This window comes from Phialemonium atrogriseum (assembly GCF_030411735.1).
Source record: "Phialemonium atrogriseum strain 8032-3 unplaced genomic scaffold QBC33scaffold_18, whole genome shotgun sequence".
Taxonomy (NCBI): domain Eukaryota; kingdom Fungi; phylum Ascomycota; class Sordariomycetes; order Cephalothecales; family Cephalothecaceae; genus Phialemonium; species Phialemonium atrogriseum.
In genome coordinates this window covers 272397-293649 of record NW_026848155.1, presented here as the reverse complement: position 1 = coordinate 293649, position 21253 = coordinate 272397, and the positions used below count along the sequence as shown (strand labels likewise).

At 55.3% G+C, this 21253-nt stretch overlaps 11 protein-coding genes across 11 annotated transcripts; 7 read left to right on the top strand and 4 right to left on the bottom strand.

The window, feature by feature from the left end:
• Positions 1-760: 760 nt before the first annotated feature.
• Positions 761-3388, bottom strand: QBC33DRAFT_129452 (WD40-repeat-containing domain protein). The gene is made up of 4 exons (XM_060422039.1): positions 3192-3388; positions 2864-3052; positions 2485-2600; positions 761-2434 (listed from the first exon to the last, which is right to left on the bottom strand). Exons 2-4 carry the CDS (start codon positions 2949-2951, stop codon positions 785-787), a joined length of 1854 nt encoding a protein of 617 aa, XP_060281889.1. The 5' UTR covers positions 2952-3052; positions 3192-3388; the 3' UTR covers positions 761-784.
• On the top strand, positions 3301-5673 carry QBC33DRAFT_543582 (diacylglycerol O-acyltransferase). The gene is made up of 4 exons (XM_060428386.1): positions 3301-3930; positions 3984-4024; positions 4098-5109; positions 5164-5673. The coding sequence occupies exons 1-4, from the start codon at positions 3687-3689 to the stop codon at positions 5397-5399; spliced, it is 1533 nt and encodes a 510-aa protein (XP_060281888.1). The 5' UTR covers positions 3301-3686; the 3' UTR covers positions 5400-5673.
• On the bottom strand, positions 5518-7253 carry QBC33DRAFT_543579 (protein-S-isoprenylcysteine O-methyltransferase). Its single transcript, XM_060428385.1, has one exon. The coding sequence runs from the start codon at positions 6806-6808 to the stop codon at positions 5792-5794; it is 1017 nt and encodes a 338-aa protein (XP_060281887.1). The 5' UTR covers positions 6809-7253; the 3' UTR covers positions 5518-5791.
• Positions 7254-7446: 193 nt separating this feature from the next.
• QBC33DRAFT_454667 (galactoside O-acetyltransferase) lies at positions 7447-8234 on the top strand (the record flags this gene model as incomplete). Its single annotated transcript, XM_060424739.1, has 3 exons — positions 7447-7622; positions 7689-7814; positions 7868-8234. The coding sequence occupies 3 exons, from the start codon at positions 7447-7449 to the stop codon at positions 8232-8234; spliced, it is 669 nt and encodes a 222-aa protein (XP_060281886.1).
• A 43-nt stretch (positions 8235-8277) lies between these two features.
• Positions 8278-8850, bottom strand: QBC33DRAFT_560592 (uncharacterized protein; the record flags this gene model as incomplete). Its single annotated transcript, XM_060430071.1, has 3 exons — positions 8278-8398; positions 8457-8753; positions 8816-8850. 3 exons carry the CDS (start codon positions 8848-8850, stop codon positions 8278-8280), a joined length of 453 nt encoding a protein of 150 aa, XP_060281885.1.
• Positions 8851-9004: 154 nt separating this feature from the next.
• Positions 9005-11563, top strand: QBC33DRAFT_128197 (putative PEX8 peroxisomal biogenesis factor 8). Its single transcript, XM_060422036.1, has one exon. It carries the CDS (start codon positions 9128-9130, stop codon positions 11204-11206), a length of 2079 nt encoding a protein of 692 aa, XP_060281884.1. The 5' UTR covers positions 9005-9127; the 3' UTR covers positions 11207-11563.
• Positions 11564-11876: 313 nt separating this feature from the next.
• On the top strand, positions 11877-12965 carry QBC33DRAFT_543569 (uncharacterized protein). Its single transcript, XM_060428384.1, has 3 exons — positions 11877-11946; positions 11998-12021; positions 12078-12965. The coding sequence occupies exons 1-3, from the start codon at positions 11920-11922 to the stop codon at positions 12804-12806; spliced, it is 780 nt and encodes a 259-aa protein (XP_060281883.1). The 5' UTR covers positions 11877-11919; the 3' UTR covers positions 12807-12965.
• A 598-nt stretch (positions 12966-13563) lies between these two features.
• QBC33DRAFT_579401 (coiled-coil domain-containing protein 55-domain containing protein) lies at positions 13564-14811 on the top strand (the record flags this gene model as incomplete). The annotated part of the gene is made up of 1 exon (XM_060431132.1): positions 13564-14811. One exon carries the CDS (start codon positions 13564-13566, stop codon positions 14809-14811), a length of 1248 nt encoding a protein of 415 aa, XP_060281882.1.
• A 145-nt stretch (positions 14812-14956) lies between these two features.
• Positions 14957-15661, bottom strand: QBC33DRAFT_128672 (putative mitochondrial import inner membrane translocase). The gene is made up of 2 exons (XM_060422038.1): positions 15345-15661; positions 14957-15279 (listed from the first exon to the last, which is right to left on the bottom strand). Exons 1-2 carry the CDS (start codon positions 15426-15428, stop codon positions 15103-15105), a joined length of 261 nt encoding a protein of 86 aa, XP_060281881.1. The 5' UTR covers positions 15429-15661; the 3' UTR covers positions 14957-15102.
• A 246-nt stretch (positions 15662-15907) lies between these two features.
• Positions 15908-17088, top strand: QBC33DRAFT_560587 (putative vesicular integral-membrane protein vip36 protein; the record flags this gene model as incomplete). Its single annotated transcript, XM_060430070.1, has 4 exons — positions 15908-16003; positions 16067-16090; positions 16172-16242; positions 16308-17088. 4 exons carry the CDS (start codon positions 15908-15910, stop codon positions 17086-17088), a joined length of 972 nt encoding a protein of 323 aa, XP_060281880.1.
• A 1707-nt stretch (positions 17089-18795) lies between these two features.
• On the top strand, positions 18796-20612 carry QBC33DRAFT_579399 (camp-dependent protein kinase catalytic subunit; the record flags this gene model as incomplete). Its single annotated transcript, XM_060431131.1, has 4 exons — positions 18796-19767; positions 19841-20094; positions 20153-20527; positions 20585-20612. The coding sequence occupies 4 exons, from the start codon at positions 18796-18798 to the stop codon at positions 20610-20612; spliced, it is 1629 nt and encodes a 542-aa protein (XP_060281879.1).
• Between the last annotated feature and the right edge of the window lie 641 nt (positions 20613-21253).

Here is a 21253-nt window from a genome sequence, read left to right as displayed (position 1 = left end):
TCCTTCCGGTCGTTGACGGAGACGAGGTGGTGTGGGTAGAGTCTGAAGGGCAGCGGAGGTAGGGGAGGTGATGGTTGCGGCATGCTTTATAGGGCATACTGCTGGGCCTGAGACCATGAAATCCGAGGTGCCGATGATCATTATGCGTACCTCTATTGAGTTGGGAGTTGGGGAACACAGCGGCGGGCCTCTTCTGGGTATTGTCGACCTGTGCAACCTGGCGTTGGATCCAGGCATACTTACCTAGTGTCATTAATTTGCCAAATAAATTATCACGCCACGATCTTCATCGAGAATGACAATCCATAGCTATATCCGCACGGTTGGTTATAGGTTGTAGTCGGCGCGGTCACTCGCCGTCTTGCTGTGGCGGTAACCGCAGCCAGGAAACAAAGTAGATTCCTGGTTTTCGAAACGCTGCTTGGTCATGTACGTCTATGAATGTACGTACATACACGTCCTGCTCTAGGCTTTCTTGCAAACTGTTCGCTAATTTGGAGATAATCTCCTTCATCCCCAGATGACCCCCTTTCTCACAGAGCAGTTGGCAGAGACCGAATCGTTCAGCTGCCAACGACAATTGGCCCGCAGACCAACGACCATGCCCACAAAGAAGTCGACAAAGCCGTCCCAAATGCTGCTTCTCAGCCTGTCCAACCGACCATCCTCGGGTTCCCGCCGCGGAGTGCTGCGATATCCCCGAACGCCGGGGGTATACATATATAAATATAGATAATTCTCAGCGCATTTTGATTCCCTCATATCGTACAGTCTTCGAGCCCCTTCATCTGACGCGCGTATAGTGTCCCTTCCCCTGCTCCTGCCTCAAGCTCTCCTCCTGGCTGGGGAGAGGGGCGCGTCTCCTACCCGCCCCCCCCTGTTGGTCCATATCGTGACCGGGCAGAGGAACAGGCAGCGGGGGAAATCCAGGAGGGAGGGAAAAGTTGGGTGGTGGTATCAGCCCAGGCGGCAGCACACCCGGTGGCAGAGTACCCGGGAGAGGAGGTGGGGGCAGGCCGGCCTTCTTCATCATTTCTGCAATGGTCGCAAGGTCTGGTGGGTTGTTCGGATCCATACCCGGCAGGGGCGGTGGCGCGCCATTGAAGCCAGGCAAATGGAACGGAAGTGGCGGCGGAGGAGCGCCCCCGACACCTGGAATAATAGGTGGAGGAGGTATGGCGCCTGTAGAGCTGCGAGTGCCCTGTTGGAGAGGAAGGCCGGGAATACCTGGGAAGGATGAGGCAGGCTGTTTGAGGGGCATCTTTTGATCCACCAAGCCATCCATCTCATCCTCCATCTCCTGCTCCTCCTCTTCCTGCCGCTGCCTGCGCCCACCCCTTCGATCCCAGGTGCCCTGGGCCTCGGCAGCCGCTTCGCCGATATGGTACCGATCATTAAATGAGTCGGCCTCTCCAGGCCTTGCCCGAGACCAGAATCGCGTGATGCGATCGTTGGATCCTGACGCTAATATGTGTCCCAGGGGGTGCCAGTCTAACGACCAGATAGCGAAATCATGGGCGTGCGGCACCTTATGGGCGGGGTATATCACTTGCGCCGGGGTGCTAGATGGATCCGAGCTGTCGTATGGCGCAATGGTCATCGAATGGCCGGGCGGAGTATTGGGTTCGTCGAGGAGGTAGTGAAATAAGGAGCCTTCAGAACCCCCCGTGCTGAGGAGGTTAGAGTGAACCGGATGCCACGACACGGTGGATATGTCCTTTTCGTGGCCCCTGAGCAAGCAGATATCGCGCATCATTCGCAGGTCAAAGACTCGAGCTGTTTGGTCCCTGGCAGATGTCGCCAGACACATGCCCCGGACTCGTTCGAAGAGTGTCTTGGTGATCGTGTTCTTATGGCCATGGAGGGTGGTTAGGCACCGCCCTGTCCTTGGATCCCACAGTTTAACGAGATGGTCCTTTGAGCCGGATACGATGAGGCCCTTGGTTGGATGCCAATCACAGCTCTTCGCGTCCCAGCCATGTCCCGTCAGGGTTGATTCGGCAACGCCGCCTGCAAAGTCGAAGATCCTCAATGTTGAATCATCAGAAGCCGTGACGAACTTGGCATCCGTCGGGCTGAACGCAAGGTCGCGGATCGGGTCATGGTGTCCTCGGATGCTCTCGACGTTGTTGAAATTTGGCTGCCAGTACTTGATGATTCCGTCATGGTCCGCCGATACCAGCCAGTCATCGCTGTGCGAGTAGGCTAGTGCACGTATGGCTGAGTCGTGTGCCTGCATTATAGTCTCAAAATTGAAGCCTGTGCCATTCCAGAGCGTGAACTCGCCACTGCTGGAGGCGGTGAGCAGCCTCCGCCCCTCCGGCGTCCAGCGGACAACATTAATAGGGTGCTTGATCTTGTTTAGTGATGAGTGAAGATGCCGAGTGGGCACGGAATCAGCTGGGTTGGTAACTCTTGCCAGCGGTGGGAGCATCTACGGGCTGGGTTAGCTCCTCTTCACGTTGCCTGTTCTGGTAGACTGACATCAACTATATAGCTTGGACTGGGCCGTTCGAGCTCTCCCTTGAAGGACCCCTTATATCTTGGCTCCCGATGCCTCATCCAGTGAACAATGGTGGAGCCATAGTCAGTAACAGGGCCTGGTTGGAAGCGTGTCAGTCTTCCTTCGTTTGACGGAAACAGAGGCATGAGATGGCAAAGATTCGGAGGCTTGGGCTAGATAGATATGTAGCGGTAAAAGAAGCAGCGTGGACGTGCTCAGTCGGGGTTGGAAGGATGAGCCTCATCAAAGTTGATTTTGGGCAAGAGCTTGACTTTCGACACAATCTGATGGCCGAGATGATGAGGCGAGGAAGCATCAACCAAACTAAGGTGCAAGGGAATCAGAATGAGCAAGACTTACGTCGGCCTCGTGCTCGAGGCGGGCCACCATCGTATCCGCCGCCCCCTCCAAAGCCTTTGTCGTGATCTCCACGAGAATCGTACGCCATGGCAGCTATGGGGTCATTGAAAATTGACTGCGGTGCCCGAATCAAGCACAGAGTTACTCAATGGTTCTTGTTCGCTGCTTGATTCCCGTTGACCAGTGTGCCTGTGAACAAATTCAATCGTGATTTAGGACTCCTGATCTTCACCTTTGTTTGGACTGTGATGAGATCTGGGCAGAAGCTGAGTAATCTGCGTACACACTTCATACCCGATCGAGTAGGTACCTAGGACTTGTACTGTACCTAGAGGAGCTTGGACCGGAATCGCGGCCTCGATAACCCGGTTCGGTGGGTCCATAGGTCCCAATGTCAGAATCGAGCGGACGCTTACTAGCGGGCTGTCTCTGGCGGCCGATGATAGCGGGGCTTTCACGAGGGATCTGGAGCTTCAGGAGGGTTCAAGAAATGGTTCAATTGACTTGGAAACAACATCTTTGACTGCTCAGACAGCTCCTGAACATCTTATATTCGATTCCTTATAACCTTTGCAATCCTTGGAGTCCCTTCTGGAATTCTTGAGATAATAATACCAAAAGAAAATCTTGAATTCCTCGGCCAAATCTCGAGGCGTGGCCGGCTCGGCGTAGGAGCAGGCATTTGCCACCAGATCAATCAAAACATATATAAAGCTTGCCGTCGAACATTCTGACCCTAGAAAATCCAAAGGGTCCTTCACTCCATCATATCATTTCTGTTTTTCGTCATCTTGATTCATAATTGCAGCCTGATGCTGCGAAGATGAACACGGCGACGGTCACAGGGATTGAGACCGCGGCTGAGCTCGTGGCTCGAAGGCCGAAAGCTTCTGGGACCAAGGCCAATGGCAAGGCCGACGCGACTGGTCAATTGAGAAAGTCCTTGCAGAGGAAGTATCGTCATGTCGCTGCTGTCCACTCTGAATCAAGGCCTTCATGTCTCAGCCATGACGCCGTCGCAACTCCCAGTTTCCTCGGCTTTCGAAATCTCATGGTTATCGTGCTGAGTGAGTGCTCAGGACTCGACACCTCCGCCCCGCTCTAGCTCACATGCTTCTAGTTGTTGGAAACCTGCGCCTCGTCATTGAGAACATCCAAAAGGTAGGTCCTCGGGCAACTCATCAGTTCCACATTCATTGAGAGGACTCAGCCAGTGAGCTGACATGGTTATCAGTACGGCGTATTGATATGTATCCGGTGCCATGATTTCCGGAAGCACGACGTCTTACTCGGGCTGGGCCTCTATTTCCTGATTCCATGCCATCTCTTGGCTGCGTACCTCATCGAGCTTGCCGCCGCGCAGCAAGCCATGTCCTCTCGCCGGAGGGGCGAGAAGCGCGATGGCACGACAAGCCCGACAGAGGAGGATAGTCGACAGTTCCACTCCAGCTGGACACTCATCAGGGCGGCCCACGCCGTGAACATTACGCTCGCCCTGGTCCTCACCACATACGTCGTCTACTTCCACATTCACCATCCCCTAATCGGAACCCTGGCCGAAGTCCATTCTCTTGTCGTGTGGCTCAAGACAGCTTCATACGCGTTTACTAATCGCGACCTGCGCCACGCATATCTCCACCCTGTCAAGGGAGAGCTCGACTCGATACCCGAGATCTACTCGAAGTGCCCTTACCCGAAAAATATCACCATGGGCAACCTGGTCTACTTCTGGTGGGCTCCCACATTGGTGTACCAGCCCGTCTATCCCCGAACGGACACGATCCGATGGACCTTTGTCTTCAAGCGTCTGGGAGAGGTGGTCTGCCTCAGCGCCTTCATCTGGTTCGCAAGCGCGCAGTACGCTGCCCCAGTCCTCCGCAACTCGCTCGACAAGATGGCCTCGCTTGATTTCGTTTCCATCCTCGAGCGTCTGCTGAAGCTCTCGACGATCTCGCTCATCATCTGGTTGGCCGGTTTCTTCGCGCTGTTCCAGTCCTTCCTCAACGCCCTAGCCGAGGTGACGCGTTTTGCCGACCGGTCCTTCTACGACGACTGGTGGAACAGCGAGAGCCTGGGGACTTACTGGCGGACCTGGAACCGGCCGGTTTATCAGTTCTTCAGGAGACATGTCTACTCCCCGATGGTTGGCCGGGGGTGGAGTCCTGGTGTTGCCGGATTTGTGGTCTTTTTCATGTCTGCTGTGTTGCACGAGGTGTTAGTAGGTGTTCCTACTCACAACATCATTGGTAAGTCACATTCCGCCGACACGAGACAGAGAGATCGTACTAACCTCAATCCAGGTGTGGCCTTTTTCGGCATGTTCTTGCAGTTTCCGCTCATTGTACTCACTAGGCCTCTCGAGAAGATGCAGAGTCCCACGGGCAGGCTGATCGGAAACACCATCTTCTGGGTGTCCTTCACGATCCTTGGGCAGCCCTTTGCGGCTCTGATGTACTTCTATGCCTGGCAGGGCAAATACGGGAGCGTGAGCAAGCAGTTGCCGCTGAGTCCCCCGGGCGTGTGCCCAAAACCATAGATAGTTAGATAGGGTGGCAATCTCGGGAGTTTTGGGTTACTGGTCCTTAGGTGGATACTTGGATATGGATCTGGGGATATAACGAGGGTGATCGGTATCGAATAGACATGGGGAATCGCAAGTGGTGCGGGATGGGATAACGATATCTTCTCATTTAATAACCCTCGTCGCTAGTAATCAAGGGGCTTATCCTATTGGGATAAACCACCGAGAACTACGGTATCTGGCATATAGGCCTCCAAAAGCAAGGGCAAAACCCCTTACCTCCTCCTCGCATATCGTACATTCCGCTTCGGGGTCCAGGAATGTCGCCCATGACCCCTGAAACAATATTGCTATATTTCGGAGCGCCACCATTTCTCTATCTCCATGTTTCCGGTCTGAGAAGAAGCCTAGGGCACAAACGGGATCTTGGTCCCGACCTTATTCTTGTAATCGACGTACTCGTCCCCGAAGAAGCCCACGAGCAGCTCCTCCTCGACGCGGACCCTTGTGCTGAAGAAGCGCCACAGGGCGGCAGCGTAGGCGCAGAAGCACACGACGTTGCCCAGGACCAGCTGCGTGCCCAGCGCCCACCAGAAGAAGCCAAAGTAGCTCGGGTGCCTCAGGGTCGCGTATATGCCCGTCGTGACCAGGACGTGGCCTCGCCCGCGCTCGCGCTGCACGATGTGGTTGAAGCTGGGGCCCGCCTGCACCATGGCCGCGGAGCGCACGACCTGGCCGCCCGCGACGCACGCCAGGCCCACCAGCAGGAGAAGCGGGCCGGTGCCCAGGAGGGCCCAGTCGCGGCGGGGGAACAGCGCGTTGGTGACGAGGCACTCGAGCGACGCGGCGGCGTGCGCGATGGCGTAGGCGGGCCAGTTGGCCGTGAGCAGGAACGAGCCCACGTTGGCCGCCGGGGTGTTGTAGGCGGCCGTGGTCCAGAACTCGAGGAAGTGGAAGGTCGAGAGGGCGGCGAGGAAGAACGGCAGGCGCCACAGGGTACTGTTGGTGAAGAGGAGGATCGAGAGCGTCGAGGCTAGGCCGACGGCGAGCGCGATGCCGAGGCAGAATGACCGCAGCGCGATGCCGGCGAGGGACTTTGGCTGGTGCGGGAGGTAGGGCCGGTCCGGGCTCGCGGCGGCGGCGGCGGACGGCGCGGTTGGGCTGAGCAGTGGGAGGGTTGGGTCAGCGCCTGCGGCATCGATGATGGCTGAGGGGGGAATGGATGCGGCGCCCGAGAGAGACGCGACCGGTCGCTGGATGTTGGTCAAGGTCGGGTGGATGCGCGAGCGCTTCCCAGACCGTGAAACTGAGCTTTCACGGCCGGTGGCCCAGGTAACCTCTCCTGCATTGTCATCGCCATCAAGACCGACGAGTCCGGGTAGAGGGTTGGTGGAGTAAGGCGGGGAGGGAGATGGGGCTGGCATCTCGCAGGTCTGAGCAAGGCTGCAAGCCTTTACAACTATCTCAAGCTGAGAGGGGAGCGGGGATAAGGCACAGAGAGGGAGTAGGGGGAGCAGAATGGGAAGTAAAAGAGGAATCAGTCAGATATCGGGTCAGAGTGGTAGCACAGCCATAATATTACCTTTCATGCTGCATGTTGTTGGTGCTTGCTATTCATTGTCTGTGGCAATGTGGAGCCGTCAAAGTGAAGGAGGAATGAGGTTGTTCAGTAGGTGCGATTCCTCCCAACAAACACACATTGCCAGGCCGTGGGGGTTGATATTGTTCCCTCAGGGTTAGTATTGTTCCCCATCTCAAGCCATCTGGCTTTTCCAAGTGAGCAGCAGCCCGAGTCTGAATGAAGTTAATTCAAGTCCTGTTGGTAGTTTCCCAAAGGTCATCAAACACAACCTAGGTACCAGGGTTCCAAGCAGGATGGGATGGGCGACGCTAGGGGCTAAACGGCAAGTGCATGTATTATGTATATGCACTAACCTGTATCTTCAGCATGACTGTTACATTGTGAATCACCCCCTAGACTTCACAATCGCAATTACAGTAAACATTCATTTGTGTCTATTCTAGCTTCTCTCTCGGTATTTTTATTCTACAGTTGCAGAAAATGAATCTCAGGGCGGTCGACCAAACCGAAAACCGACGTCGTATGGAGAAGGGTGAGCTCTACTCCGCCTTCACGCCTGAGCTTATAGCCGATCGGAAACGGTGTAAATCGGCTTGTGACCGGTTCAACGCCGCAGGAGACGTCTCCCGGAGAGAGTTGGTGGAGCTGTGGAAAGAGTAAGAGCCGCCACCGATTTCGCCGTTGCGGATGGGAGAGAACGCAATTTCTAAGACCCTCGGCAGTGTTGTCAACGATGCTTCTCCAATGCCACCTGAGGCGCCAAGTCTAGAAGCGGACGAAGACCTCTTTGACAAGCATCCTTGGGTAGATGCGCCAATCGCAAAGATCGACTATGGATATAACATCAAGTGCTGGTTCCCGCCCCCTCCCCATGTTAGTGTCATATTGCTCATCCGCGAAGGCTAGGAGAGGGAGTCTATGTCAACTCCAACAGCACCTGGATAGACACATGCACCATTGAGATTGGGGCGCGTACCCTCATTGGGCCAGGCTGCTCTTTCTATAGCGGAACACATCCTTTGGATCCCTTCCTCCGAAACGGAACCAGGGGACCGGAGGCTGGGAAGCCTATCAGGATCGGCCAAGATTGCTGGTTTGGCGGAAACGTGATTGTACTCCCTGGAGTCACGATCGGAAGGGGCGTCACGGTCGGCGCGGGGAGTGTGGTGACAAAAAACGTTCCGGACTTCGTCGTCGTAGCGGGGAACCCCGCGAAGGTGTTGAAGAAGATTGAGGTGTCCGAAGCCAAGGATGGGGTTGAAGGGTGACCCGGCGCCAAAGTTATCGTTGGCCGGCGAAGCCCGTCGGGTTTTATAGACCGCCCTGGATCGTGAATGATGATATTATCAAGACCAACACGTTGATCCAACCCCAGAAAAAGGGTATCCAAGTCGACATGGGATAGTGTCCGGAGAGGTAGATGGCGCCAACGCTGTTTGAGGGTTGAAAGGTCAGCATCTGACCCGGTGTCATTGTCTTGTAACACTTACATAAGCCCCACGATACTGCCGGCGAAAAGAGCCTCAAGGCCTGCCACGACAAGGTAGAAGATTGGGACCATCCAGAGAAACTTCCAGTTCGACCTCCTTTTGCCCACCTGCATGGCGAGGGCAATACCGGCAGCCCCGAGATGGAAGAGGGCATAAATTATCATGGTCCACAGAAGGATAAAGCGCCACATGTCTCCCAGGTTGTGGAGCGTCCATGTGAGGCCGATTGGGGGCCAATGTAGAGATGGAAAAGGAGGCGTGGCGTCGACTGCCCGGCGCGCCTCGCGCCTATCAAGCCTGCGCCCGGGTCAGCCATTATCCAGTTTTCACCACAACGACGGTGAGGGAATGCAGCTCACGGGAAGGAATCCATAAAGGCGTGGGGTGCGGCCATGCAAGACCGCGCTGTTTAGTCAAGATCGGTGGTCTCGTGGGAGTGGGAGGCAATCAATTCCAACTGCATGCGCGCAAGCTCTCTTATCTCTGATAACGAACGCGACACTTTAGGAGCTTGGTTCTTGCATATGACGGTTTGATGCATTACCTCGGCAACACGACAGTCGGCTGTCTCAACCGCAACCCCAATTCTTATTAACCATTGCGCCTGCTCCCTGTCTACCATGTAGATAAACCGACCGTTGACATTACGTCCTCTATTAGGAGCCAGCCCGATGTCTGTCGACCGAACACTGACAACGGTCCTTGGACTCTACCAGGATGTCCACGACGATGCCAAGACAGAGCAAATCTACGCGACGACGACGTCTCTGCTTACCCATCTCTCAAACCCGTTGAACCTCTCCCTTCTCACCTCGCAACTACTGAATTCGCCGGCGATATGGCGCCGTCCAAACCGTATGCGGACTTGCTACCGCATCATCAGCATCTTCAACACAGCCGCCATTCACGTGCGGAGGAATGAGGTCGATAACTCCCGCCACCGGGGACCCCGAGTAGGGGGAGGTTTGAGCAGTGAGGCATGGACTCGAGCCATTGTCAAGGGGGCCGACGACCGATCACCCAGATGGAAGCACCTCCTAGTCCTCACCGGTATATTGATGGGAATGGAAGGCAATGGGAGACAGTCATTACCCTCCAGCCTGCGGAACACCCTCGAGCATGCTGTCATGACAGCCACGAATCTCGCGTTAGGGCCGGATGCCGAGGAAGGGTTAGCGGGTACGGGAGCCGTGGTTCTTGCGCTCAATTACGCATTTCCCCTCCTGTCGGATTTGTCGCAAGCTTCGTTGGATCACGATCTGCTGCTCCCCTGCGCAAGCCGGGCCTTGCTGGGAGAAGATGGCCTCAACAGCGGGCTCTTACTAAATGCGGTCAATAATGATGTGGTGCAATATGGGCATATATTCGATTGGCCGACAGCATCCCCTTCGTTCCTTCAGCTCCAGCATCTCGATCAACAGCCATTGATTTCCGGCATGGGCCCGCTGTCAAGGCTGCTGGCGTATGGCATCGAACATGCCAGGGATTCGCGCGTCGTTCTCCAAATCCAGGACGACCTGGTGGTTTTCACCAAGAACCTGTTCGAGCAGTGGCAAGCCAACAAACTGGGTGGGCTAGAAGTATCCGAGGAGGCGGCCTTCCTCACCCCGGAAACTCGAGACACTACATGGCCTGCGCTTTGGCAGTTCCTGAAGAAGGTCATGTATGCGGTGGTCGCCGTGTTGCACCGCATTGTTTCCCGAAGTCTTCTCGACCACCGACTCAGAAGCGATGCTGTAGCTCCCTCAATAGCTACAAAGTCCCTCCACGTGCTTCGAAATCTCTGTTTTGTATCTTCATACCATGGAAACAACGCCTTTCAGGTATACACATTCACTTACCTGGCCTCGATTGACATCCTCACACAGTACCCAGAGGCTTGCAATGCCCTTCTCCAGGAGATCAAACCCCCAAGTCCAGGAGTTATTCCTGCCCATCCGTTGCTCCGGAGCCTCGACCTCTTTTACCTCAACCTTGCCGAGCATCTCCCGCTGAGCTTACCTTCTTGGGAAGCATGTGACGCTCTGATTGTGCAGCCGGCAACGACATATCTTAGCCATTCGGCACCCCTGTCGGCTCGCATGGTCGAGCTCTTTGAGTCGGCCCATAGTGCCGTACTATCGGCTCTTTCCTGCCCAGATAACGCGCCTCTCACGGTGCAGTTGGCGCCATTCTATGCAGACACACTATTGAAGTCGTTTCCCTCACACATATCCCCCCGCCAATTTCGCCTCGCCTTCAAAACGATGATGCAGATCCTGTCCCCCCCATTCCCGATCTCGGCAACGCACCCCGGGCTTGCAGAGACGTTTCTGGAGATGGTTCGCTTCCGAATAGGCAGCGCGAACCCTGCGCCCCTCCCTCCGAGGCCGGACGCGCAAGGGCAGTCGGATATGTCTAGCCCAAGTTCGGAACAGAGCACCCTGGTTATGACCCTGATCGACTCCCTCCCCTTCCTTCATCTGAGCATATTTGAGGAGTGGATGATGCTCGCGGCCGAGGCGGTGCACGAGATTCCGGACCCGGCGATGAGAGAAGCAGCTAAGAGGAGGTTCTGGGATATCCTTGTCAACGGGGAAATGGACGTTGAGAGGTCCGCCATTGGGGTGGCCTGGTGGGGCACGAAAGGAGGTCGGGAGCTGGTGCTCTCTGGCAGATCGGGCGGATCGGGCGAATCAGGTCCAGACTCTGAGCATCGGTTCTTGATGAGCGGGGCGATCCTAGAGGGGGCCACGGGGAGCAAGCTGTGATCTCATACGCTCTACATAGGTACCCTGCAAGGCCCTGCAAGGCTGGCGTGATCGGGTTAAGCAACATGCTGCCATTGCACTAGATATGTACGGAATATTGAACCCTACGAATGGGAGTTTGTCCGGATAGGGGGAAGCTAGGGTGGGTCATCCTTGCTCAGCTGGAAGACAGGGGTAGGGGTGGGAGCTGGCTGGCTGGTTATCGTATCCCTCAAGCGGAGCGCCTTGATGATCGCCGAATCGCAATCGAATCGATTGCGGCAGCATGACGCCATTTAGCGCGCCAGAATACCTACTGTGTACATCCTACCCAGCTTGTACAGTACAACCCCTTTGCAACAAAGTGAAGAGAACCTTGGCACCACCATGGTGAACATAGCCCCGTCTGATGAGGGCCACCTCTCCAGAATCAACATGGATGTAGCCGGCAGCAAGCCCGTGATACAGAACGAAGCTGCCGTTAAGCTGGTCTCCACACAGCCATTTCTGCTGAGGGCCTCCCATTGCAGTGAGGCTTTTTTTACGGGACATGGACCTCCCCAATGAGAAATTCCAGGCTGAAGTGCAAGGGGGAGCTCGTGTACTTAAAGACCAATGTCCTGTCAGTCCTTTCACTCCCTCATTCATGCTAGTTCTGTTAGCATCGAAAGCTCGAGGAGCCTTCACATATCGATCGGCCCCAGACATTCAACGTAAAGTATTCGACACACACAATGTCGTACCAGGATAACAACGACGACGTACGTTCCCTATCCTTCGGTTCCGCAAGGAAGCTAACAAGTCCGCTCTAGTCCTACGGCGGAGGCGATAGCTATGTAAGATCCCATCCAACGGCGATATCGACGGCTGATCTTCTGACCTTATCGAATAGGGCTCCTCTGGCAACACTCGACAGGATAACTCCCAAACCTATGGCGAGACCGGCTCTAACAGGCGTGACGATGCCTATGGCAACTCGGGATCCAACACCGGCTCCTACGGCGGTGGAGGCGACGATGACTCCCGTGGGAACTATTCATCTGGCTCCTATGGCGGTGGAGGCAATGATGACTCCCGCGAGAACCGGTCCTCCGGCACTGGCAACAATGATTCCGAGGGCAGGTCCTATGGAGGAAACTCATTCGGCTCGGACGGTCTAAACCAGGGCAACGATGATGACGGTGGATCGTATGGTGGTAACCAACGTCAGACCAAGCAGTACACTGATCAGACGTCATCGGACACGTTCGGAAGCTCCGACACAAAGGGCTCATATGGGTCTTCGGACAACAACACATACGGCTCCGAGCAGAAGTCCTCCGATTACGGAGGGGCCGGTGGCGGCAGGGGCAACCAGGGGTCTGGTCTGGATGAGCGCCGTCGCGGCGGCGGCGGCGACGACGACGACTCTTACGGCTCGGGAACGGGGGGCTTGGGCCGCTCCGGAGGCGACGACTCTTACGGCTCGGGAACCGGGGGCTTGGGCCGTTCCGGAGGCGACGACTCTTACGGTTCGGGAACCAGGGGCTCGGGCCGCTCTGGAGGCGACGACACTTATGGCAGCTCCAACACCACGTCCTATGGCACGAGGGGCAACGACGATAACGACGGCAGCTACTGATCGCGGGGACTCGGGGGTCCCGCGCTCATGGCCGGCGTCCGTCGAATGATTGAACTGGGAGTGAGCACACGAATAGTATACCGCAGCGGTAGTTTGCAGCGGTGGTCCCTACACAAATATGTAGCCCGCTCCAACGAATGGAAATTGCATTGATTGAACTCATGGTCGAAGCTCACTGTAGTTATTCTCCCCCGTCTACTCCTCCTCCCTCATATGCTTCAAAGGCCCTTGCTCAATGTATGGATTGCCCCCACCCCCCTCCCCCGGGATGAGTTGGACATCCTTCTGAACCTCTACATACTGCGCCAGGATAGAAGCGCCCATGCAAATGTAGACAAGGTCGTTAAGACTCATTTCTGCTTGCATATCGGTCAACACGCATTTTTCTTGAACCGGAACCTCTGCATATGGTCTGCCGATGGGGACAGGTCTGGCTCTGGAGCCAAACCCTTGTCTTATAACGCGGGGATGACAACAAATAGGTATCATCTTGGATAGGGCAGAAATCGCTACTAAGGCGTAGTTGTCTCGGACTGGGGTTCCAAGCTCATGAGTCTTGCGAGGTTTGAAGAAAACCGCCGCACTCTATTGAATAAACGACTGCATAACTTCGGTATCTGCATATCTGAGGCAAACGTCATCTCAAAGAGTGGGATCCTTATCGATAAGGATATCACTTCGAGCTATTGCGATAGGATTTCCCATGGTCTGTTTTGAGCAATCAAAAACGACTACTTCCCACGCCGTAACAGACACAATGAGCAAGCCGGTCCTATCGTTCGGCCTGAAATCCAAAAAGGCATCGTCGTCAAAGTCGAAACCCGCTCCGTCAAAACGGAAACCCACCTTCGGAGACGACGATGGCTTCTCCGACGACGACGAGACTAAAAAGGCTGGCAGTTCGGGCGGGAAAGTCGAGGTGATCACCGAGCTCGACGGCTTCGAGATAGAAACACCGCCCGCAGTCCCCGAGCCGGCCAGCAAGAAGGATAGGTTGAAGAATAGGAATGGCGGACCCCCTCCGCCATTGTCCGCGACGAAGGGCTCGAAGGCCTCCCTGAGCACCGAGTTCGGCGACCTCTCCCAGAACCTGGCGGCGCGCAAGCACGCCGAGGCGGCCGAGGCGCTGGACCCGTCCATATACGACTACGACGCCGTGTACGACTCGCTCAAGCCGCAGAAGAAGGAGACCAAGGAGGACGTGGAGCGGCGGCCCAAGTACATGAGCAGCCTGGCGGCGGCGGCGGCGGTGCGGGAGCGCGACCGGCTTATCGCGGAGGAGAAGCGGCTGGCGCGCGAGCGGGAAGCGGAGGGGGACGAGTTCGCCGACAAGGAGAAGTTCGTGACCGAGGCATACAAGAAGCACCAGGAGGAGAACCGCCGGATCGAGGAGGAGGAGAGGCGCAGGGAGGAGGAGGAGGCGAAGAAGAACAAGAATAAGGGCATGACGGCCTTCTACAAGGACATGCTCGAGCGCGAGGACCGGGCGCATGCAGAGGTCATAAAAGCTGCAGAGGAGGCCAAGAAGGCCGGGCCACAGGTGCGGGAGAGCGCCGAGGAGGAGGAGAAGACCGAAGGCGAGATTGCGCAAGAGATTATCGGCAAGGGAGGGAAGATCACCATCAACGAGGACGGCCAAGTCGTCGACAAGAGACAACTGCTGCAGGGCGGTCTCAACGTGGGCGCAAAGAAAAAGGCCGAAGTGCAACAGCAGAAATCCCGACACGCGGCCGGCGAAGGCGGCAACACGGACCAAGGTCGAGGAGTGTACAACGCCGGGGGAAAGCAGGGGATGAGGGAGAGGCAGTCCCGCATGCTCGAATCGCAGCTGGAGGAGAGCTTGAAACGAGCACGGGAAGAAGAGGAAGAGGAGAAGAAGAAGATCGAGCTTGCTTCCAAGAGCCGCAAGACAGATGCCGATATCTCCAGCGCCAAGGAGAGATATCTAGCGCGAAAGAAAGCCGCAGAGGAAGCGAAAAAGATAGAGGCAGGGGAGAAGCCGTGATAGACGGCAAATAAGGCATAAGACATAGATAGCCGAAGGCTCTGCGAAGAGTGGGAGGTGAACTCGCCTCGAGCATTCTATCCACCATATATATGGCAAGACTCCATATTCGTACAACCGCCAGATTTGCGGAATCTGGCCGTACCTAATCTACAGAAGTACAGAATGTTCCCTCAATATCAGATCGTCTATCCTGTTCCCGCTGCCGTCATTGTCGAATGCCTCAAGCCGCCTGGTGATTGGTATGGTAATACAGAGGAGTCGGGGTGCTTGTGGAAAGCCTGCCGGGGTTTATGTGAAGGAGTTGTTGCCAACCTCCTGTTGTATCCTCCGCAAATAGGCCGAGTTGACTTGGTTCCATGCTGCCATGTATTTCTCCATGCACTGGGTAACACAAGAGCTCTCGCTGCTTGAGATGGAGGAGCCAGGCTTCGGTACACACTTTGTAAAGCAGTTCTCGTTGATTTTCTAGAGACACCTATTAGGATACTCGTGCGGCATGGGCACAGGAGATAAAGGTCTTATCTACATACCTCGATGAGCTGCCTTGCATTGGCCGTGTTGGACTCGACCAGAACCTGCTTGACTATAGCCGTCTTTACCGAATCCGAATCCATTGTTGCGAGGGTTTTGGTAGGGGGCGAATTGGGTTTGTGATGTCCTGTGGCTATGGTTGATATACGGCGTATGGGATGGAGTTTCTTGAAATTTTGGTAACCAGGCTGGCTGCTAAGGACGAGATAGCTTCATGTGGAGTGAGGCTTGACCAATGATGGCAATCTGGATGGAGGCACCCGACAGCTCCATAAAAGGTACGTACCTTCCCAAGCCTCCTCCACATACGCAGGGATAAGGTTGGGTTAGCTCGAGTGAAACAGCTCCCCAGCCAGCGAATGAGAGCAACGCACAGGCCTTGCTACATCCAGACTCCGTGGGCGAAAAGGCCAGCTAGACGCTTCCCTCTGTTGTCGGCGGCGACCTTGGAAGTGCACCTGTCCTCCAACTTTTGTGCTTGGTTCTCGTACTCTTTCTTTTCTTTCCCCTTCAATTCTTTGCGTCTCTCCAAATCCCGTTCTTTTTATTGTCAAGGAGAACCATGTGGCTGAGGTCGACGCTGTCGGCCTTGTGGCTGGCCACGTTTGCTTGGGGGGCCGTTTCCACGGATGAGGATGGTACCGTCAGGAGCATAGGAGTGCGTCGCAGAGCCAACACCCATTCCCGCCAGCTGTTGATTGATCGCTAATATGGTGGATAGCTGAGGACACATACACTCGTCCAGGTTCGCGCTATACCTCACCCCCGCCCCCCTTCGCAGCTGTTTATCGAGCCATTGGGCGACTGACCAGATAACCTTTCCCAGCCTTACCTCGACTCGGACATGCAAAGCCGGTGGTATGATTTTGGCGGCGACACGATTATCCGCACAGATCAGTACGTACCTTGTGTGACTGTTCCTGCTTATGGTGGCACTGGTTATCTGACAAGCGACCTCCCAGATACATACGGTTAACGTCAGACCGCCCGTCACAGACTGGACACCTGTGGTCAAGGGTTCCTCTCACCGCCACAAACTGGGAGATTGAGGTGGAATTCAAGATCCATGGCAAGAACCAGCTATACGGTGACGGCTTCGCCATGTGGATCACCAAGGACCGCACAAAGACAGGGCCTGTGTTTGGCAGTGCTGACAACTTTGAGGGCCTGGGTGTTTTCTTCGACACGTATAAGAACCACCGCCCGGGTGTTGTCTTTCCATTTGTCATGGCCATGGTCGGTGATGGCAAGTCATCATACGACAAGGACACGGATGGCAAGAGCACCGAGTTTGCGGCCTGCTCCGCAAGGGGCATCCGCCATGCGACGGTGCCTACCAAGTTCCGCCTGACCTACTTCCAGGACAAGTATCTGAAACTGGAGCTGCAGTATAAGTCTGAGGGCGAGTGGACTCTTTGCTTTGAGACGAACGAGCCTCCCGCGATCCCCCAGGTGGCCTACCTTGGCTTCAGCGCTGAGACAGGCGAGCTGAGCGACAACCACGACATCATCTCAGTCAACGCGAAGAACTTGTATACTTCGCAGCCTAGCACACAGGCGGCCACCCCTGGAAGCGGGAGGGGCAAGAAGGCTCAGACCAAGAGTCAGAGCCAGGACAAAGCAAAGAGTGGTGGCAGCTGGACCTGGTTCTTTACGAAGATTATCCTCTTCTTCATGGTTATCGGTGGTGGTTATGTTGGATACACTGCATGGAGAACCAGCAAGAGGCATCACCGATATTAGGACAGGATAGGGGGATGTTGAGGAGTCACAGGTGTGTTTTTTGGTGGCACCGTCTAAAAGGAAAGCCCAAGCAAAGGATGTATATACCGACAGACACGCGTGGCACGGGCTGGTAGGCTGGCAGGCAAGTGGGCTGACGACTCCAGCAGGTCTCACCGTGACCTGCCTTTCGACTTTTAAGGCGAACTGAAATTGTTGGTGTACGATTATAACCATACCTTATCCTATCCCGAGGTTTTCCTCGGCGCCTGCACCTCAATACTAAGTCCTCATATGGTGTCTTCCCATTCTACTCTAGGCGTCTGCCGAAGCTCTCTGTTCATGAACTTGGGGTTAACCCAAATGAGCTCGGCGTCGTTTAAGAGGCATCGGCCACGGAGGGGTCGGAGAGCCCCTAGTCTGAAGGTCCCCGCTTGCCGGGATCGCGGCCCAGGTCAAGGGTACGTAATAGAGGTCACTAGCGGAAAGAAGAGGGGAGCTTCCAGGTTGCTATCTATTTTGGATTTCGTCATAGCTATAAGTCCTGCATGCAAAGTCGCAACAGTGGTCCATCACGTTTCAGAGCCATAGCAGCTGGGCTGGCTTGCATTTTGAGATCAAAAAGGAATATGTGGGAGGTTTGTGCAACCCGGCAAGCTCCATAATCCTTTTTCTTTCAGCTGGCGAGAGCGCGAAGCCCCTCCTTGGCTGTCCGTACGAGTTTGGGCACCCCCTGCCAGTTAAAAGAACCCCACCTCTAACACCCCACCAAGCACCAACATCCATCCATCCCAACCCGCCCCGCCCACCTTCTGCACTCTCTCCAACCTGTCCAATTGACCTCACCAGTTGCAATTGAGCCTGCTGAAAGCACGTCGCCGGGCTCGTCTTCATACAGCCCCGTTCCGTCTCCGTTTCCGGCCTGGATGCACCACCCAGAAGCGCCTCTGCAATGGATTGAGCCCTGCCAGCCCCCTTCAACTTGACCAACCTTCAGCGCCAAGTTGCTCTTCCTCAGCAGCTTCGTCATCAACCCGACCTCCGAAGCTTCTTATCGGCGGCGCATCCCGTCGCTATGAAGGCTACTTGGGCTTAGAGCAGCGATTACATTATCGCGCCGACAGATATATCGGAATCATCGATCGATCGTCTTCCACCTGCAAGCCCACCCGGACCCGATAAAAAAAAGCAAAGAAAAAGGGAGAAAGCCAAGGCAATTGGACCTCCAAGGGAGAGAATATGTGCGCTTAGGTGTTGCTTCAACCAACGCCCGCTGCCCGACCGTTTTTTACGTTCCTGGGAAGCAAGCACAAAGCGTCTTCTCTTTGTACCCCCGACGTCTCCGGCCAGAGGAATCCGCATTCCCAAAGAGCATATCCCCAGCATCCAGCCACAACCTGTCAGTTGCTGCGGGCTGCCTAGGTGTTTCTGGGTCCCTGCATCTGTGGAAGACTTGGTGATAGCTTGGCCCCTCTAGACATTGGCAGTCTTCCTAGACCTGTCTTTGTCCTCGGTTCTACAGATCACCTCTGCACTTCTACATCCATCCGCAATCGCAAACCGCAACCGCAACCGCAACGCAACTTGATCCGCATTCGCTGACTAGTTGGCAATTGGCTACCATCTCTGCTCCTTCCGATCAGACGAGCCGCTCCTCCGTTTCCGACTTCTTTGTCCTCCGCACTGCCACGGCTCTCTCGCCCCTCCATCCTCTTTACATCCTTCTTGATGCCTACTCTCGGCTTCTTGAAGAAGAAGCGGACAAGGGAGGGCAACTCAGACCCTTCGTCCACCAGCCAGCCAACGAGCCCGGTCACTCCTACGTCTAACAAGAGCTTCAATCCGACTATCTCATCACAGCAGTCCGCCGCGTCGCAAGCGACTTCCCAGCCAAGCACGACAAACACACAAGACAGTCGAGCCGAGACAGCAGAGAAACAACCAATGAATAACCTCCCAGTCCAACAGCCAGTTGTGCCGCCGCAACAGACCCCCTCCCCGGGATCTGAGCCGCAAAACCTCCCCAGCATATTGAACCTCATCAACCAGCCCCAGCATGGGGCTGCCCCCCAGTCCCATCAGCAACAAGAAACCGCGAGGTTCCCACTACCGCCGACAAACGGCGGAGGGGCGGGCAATCCATTCCAGTCATCTAACATGACTCAACCAGAGCAGCAGCAACGGCAGCAACCACATCAGCAACCGCAGCAGCAGCAGCAGCAGTATCAACAACAACACCATCAGCAACAGCCGCAGCAGCAGCAACTGCACCCGCAACAGCACCCGCAGCAACACCATCAGCACCAGCTCCAGCTACACCAGCAACAACCACACCAGCAACAACCACACCAGCAGCAGGTGCAGCTGTCTGCCCAGGATCAAGCCCGAGTGACTAAGGGGAAATACTCGCTGGGTGATTTTGAGATACAAAGGACCCTCGGAACAGGGAGTTTTGGCCGAGTCCACCTGGTGCAGTCGCGGCATAACCAGCGATTCTATGCCATAAAGGTGCTTAAGAAGGCGCAGGTAGTCAAGATGAAGCAGGTCGAACACACCAACGACGAGAGGAAGATGCTTGGCGAGGTCAAGCACCCATTCCTGATCACCCTGTGGGGCACCTTCCAAGATTCGAGAAACCTATACATGGTTATGGACTTTGTCGAGGGTGGCGAGCTCTTTTCGCTGCTTAGGAAGTCTGGCGTAAGCTACCTTACCTCTCGCCTCTCCCAGTTTTCGTTGTACTGTTCGGCCCCAAGTTGACAACTTCCGCTAGCGCTTTCCCAACCCTGTTGCCAAGTTCTACGCCGCCGAAGTCACATTGGCGCTGGAATATCTTCACTCGAGGAATATCATATATCGGGACCTGAAACCCGAGAACCTACTCCTTGACCGGCACGGCCACTTGAAGATAACCGACTTTGGATTCGCAAAGCGTGTACCGGATAAAACGTGGACGCTCTGTGGCACGCCCGACTATCTTGCGCCTGAGGTCGTCTCCAACAAGGGATATAACAAGTCTGTAGATTGGTAGGCGTCCCATTTTCCGTCAAGCATCCTGCACTCCGGGCTGACCTCTTTGCGCCAGGTGGTCACTAGGCATCTTGATATACGAAATGCTATGTGGCTATACTCCGTTCTGGGATAGCGGATCCCCAATGAAGATCTATGAGAACATCCTCAAGGGCAGGGTGAAATACCCGCCATATATCAACCCGGACGCTCAAGATCTGTTGGAGCGGCTGATCACGCACGACCTCACCACCCGTCTTGGGAACTTGTATGGCGGCTCACAAGATGTTAAGAACCACCCATGGTTTTCCGAGGTCACTTGGGATCGACTTGCAAGGAAAGACATTGATGCACCTTACACGCCGCCTGTAAAAGCGGGTGCGGGAGATGCTAGCCAGTTCGACAGGTATCCCGAGGAAACTGAGCAATACGGGCATGCAGGAAGCGACGAGTAAGTTTCTAGGCCATCCTCTGTTCCCTCCGAGACCATCATCCTAACTGGCTGTAGGTTTGCCAAGCTTTTCGCCGAGTTCTAAACGCGGCCCTACCCGTTTGCGGGGAATAAACGGGATGGTAGTCGGCTCTACTACTGTTTGTTGGCAGGTACTATATACCCATTGCGGTGGCTCCTGTCTGGAGCCATTGACTACCTGAGCCGCATCTGTAGGGGTCAAGTTCGTGTTCATTCCACACACACAAAAGCTGTTTCTTGGTCTCTTCCGTCGCTACCGAGGGGCGCATATATTCATTCACAGGCGCGTTTAGGCATTCATTACCAGGTTGGATAGGAGGAGCGGCTCGCGATTTGGTCTGGACCATCGGATTGGATATGGCAGGGCTGGTCTCCGGGTTCGCATCAAAATATTTATTTATACGAGCAGCATCTCTCACGAATAATAGCGTTTCGAGGGTTCCAAAACGGTTCTACTATAGTAGACGAATATTTCATGTTTCCTTATCGGCATGACGACTGACCAAACATGGGAACCTTTCGGGCACCCAAAGCTTAAAGGACGGTTATTAATTGGGATTTATCTTGGGCCTCGGGAAGCTACAGCGGACCGCAGGTGACCTCAATGCACCAGATTCACGTAGGACTTGGCTTCCCCACTTTAGGAAGGCGGTCCCTCCCGCCTAGGCCCGCTCGCGATCCGACCACTCATGTTGATCCCTGGCC

Excerpts from the sequence above, each read along its gene's own strand:
- QBC33DRAFT_129452 (XM_060422039.1), bottom strand. The coding sequence starts at position 2,951 with ATGGCGTACGATTCTCGTGGAGATCACGACAAAGGCTTTGGAGGGGGC. Across the intron at positions 2,601-2,863 it reads GCCTCGAGCACGAGGCCGAC|GCCCTGTTACTGACTATGGC; the intron begins GTAAGTCTTGCT and ends GCTTCCAACCAG. Across the intron at positions 2,435-2,484 it reads GTCCAAGCTATATAGTTGAT|ATGCTCCCACCGCTGGCAAG; the intron begins GTCAGTCTACCA and ends CCCAGCCCGTAG.
- QBC33DRAFT_543582 (XM_060428386.1), top strand. The coding sequence starts at position 3,687 with ATGAACACGGCGACGGTCACAGGGATTGAGACCGCGGCTGAGCTCGTG. Across the intron at positions 4,025-4,097 it reads TCATTGAGAACATCCAAAAG|TACGGCGTATTGATATGTAT; the intron begins GTAGGTCCTCGG and ends CATGGTTATCAG. Across the intron at positions 5,110-5,163 it reads TCCTACTCACAACATCATTG|GTGTGGCCTTTTTCGGCATG; the intron begins GTAAGTCACATT and ends ACCTCAATCCAG.
- QBC33DRAFT_543579 (XM_060428385.1), bottom strand. The coding sequence starts at position 6,808 with ATGCCAGCCCCATCTCCCTCCCCGCCTTACTCCACCAACCCTCTACCC.
- QBC33DRAFT_128197 (XM_060422036.1), top strand. The coding sequence starts at position 9,128 with ATGTCTGTCGACCGAACACTGACAACGGTCCTTGGACTCTACCAGGAT.
- QBC33DRAFT_543569 (XM_060428384.1), top strand. The coding sequence starts at position 11,920 with ATGTCGTACCAGGATAACAACGACGAC. Across the intron at positions 11,947-11,997 it reads ACCAGGATAACAACGACGAC|TCCTACGGCGGAGGCGATAG; the intron begins GTACGTTCCCTA and ends AGTCCGCTCTAG. Across the intron at positions 12,022-12,077 it reads ACGGCGGAGGCGATAGCTAT|GGCTCCTCTGGCAACACTCG; the intron begins GTAAGATCCCAT and ends CTTATCGAATAG.
- QBC33DRAFT_128672 (XM_060422038.1), bottom strand. The coding sequence starts at position 15,428 with ATGGATTCGGATTCGGTAAAGACGGCTATAGTCAAGCAGGTTCTGGTC. Across the intron at positions 15,280-15,344 it reads ATGCAAGGCAGCTCATCGAG|AAAATCAACGAGAACTGCTT; the intron begins GTATGTAGATAA and ends AGGTGTCTCTAG.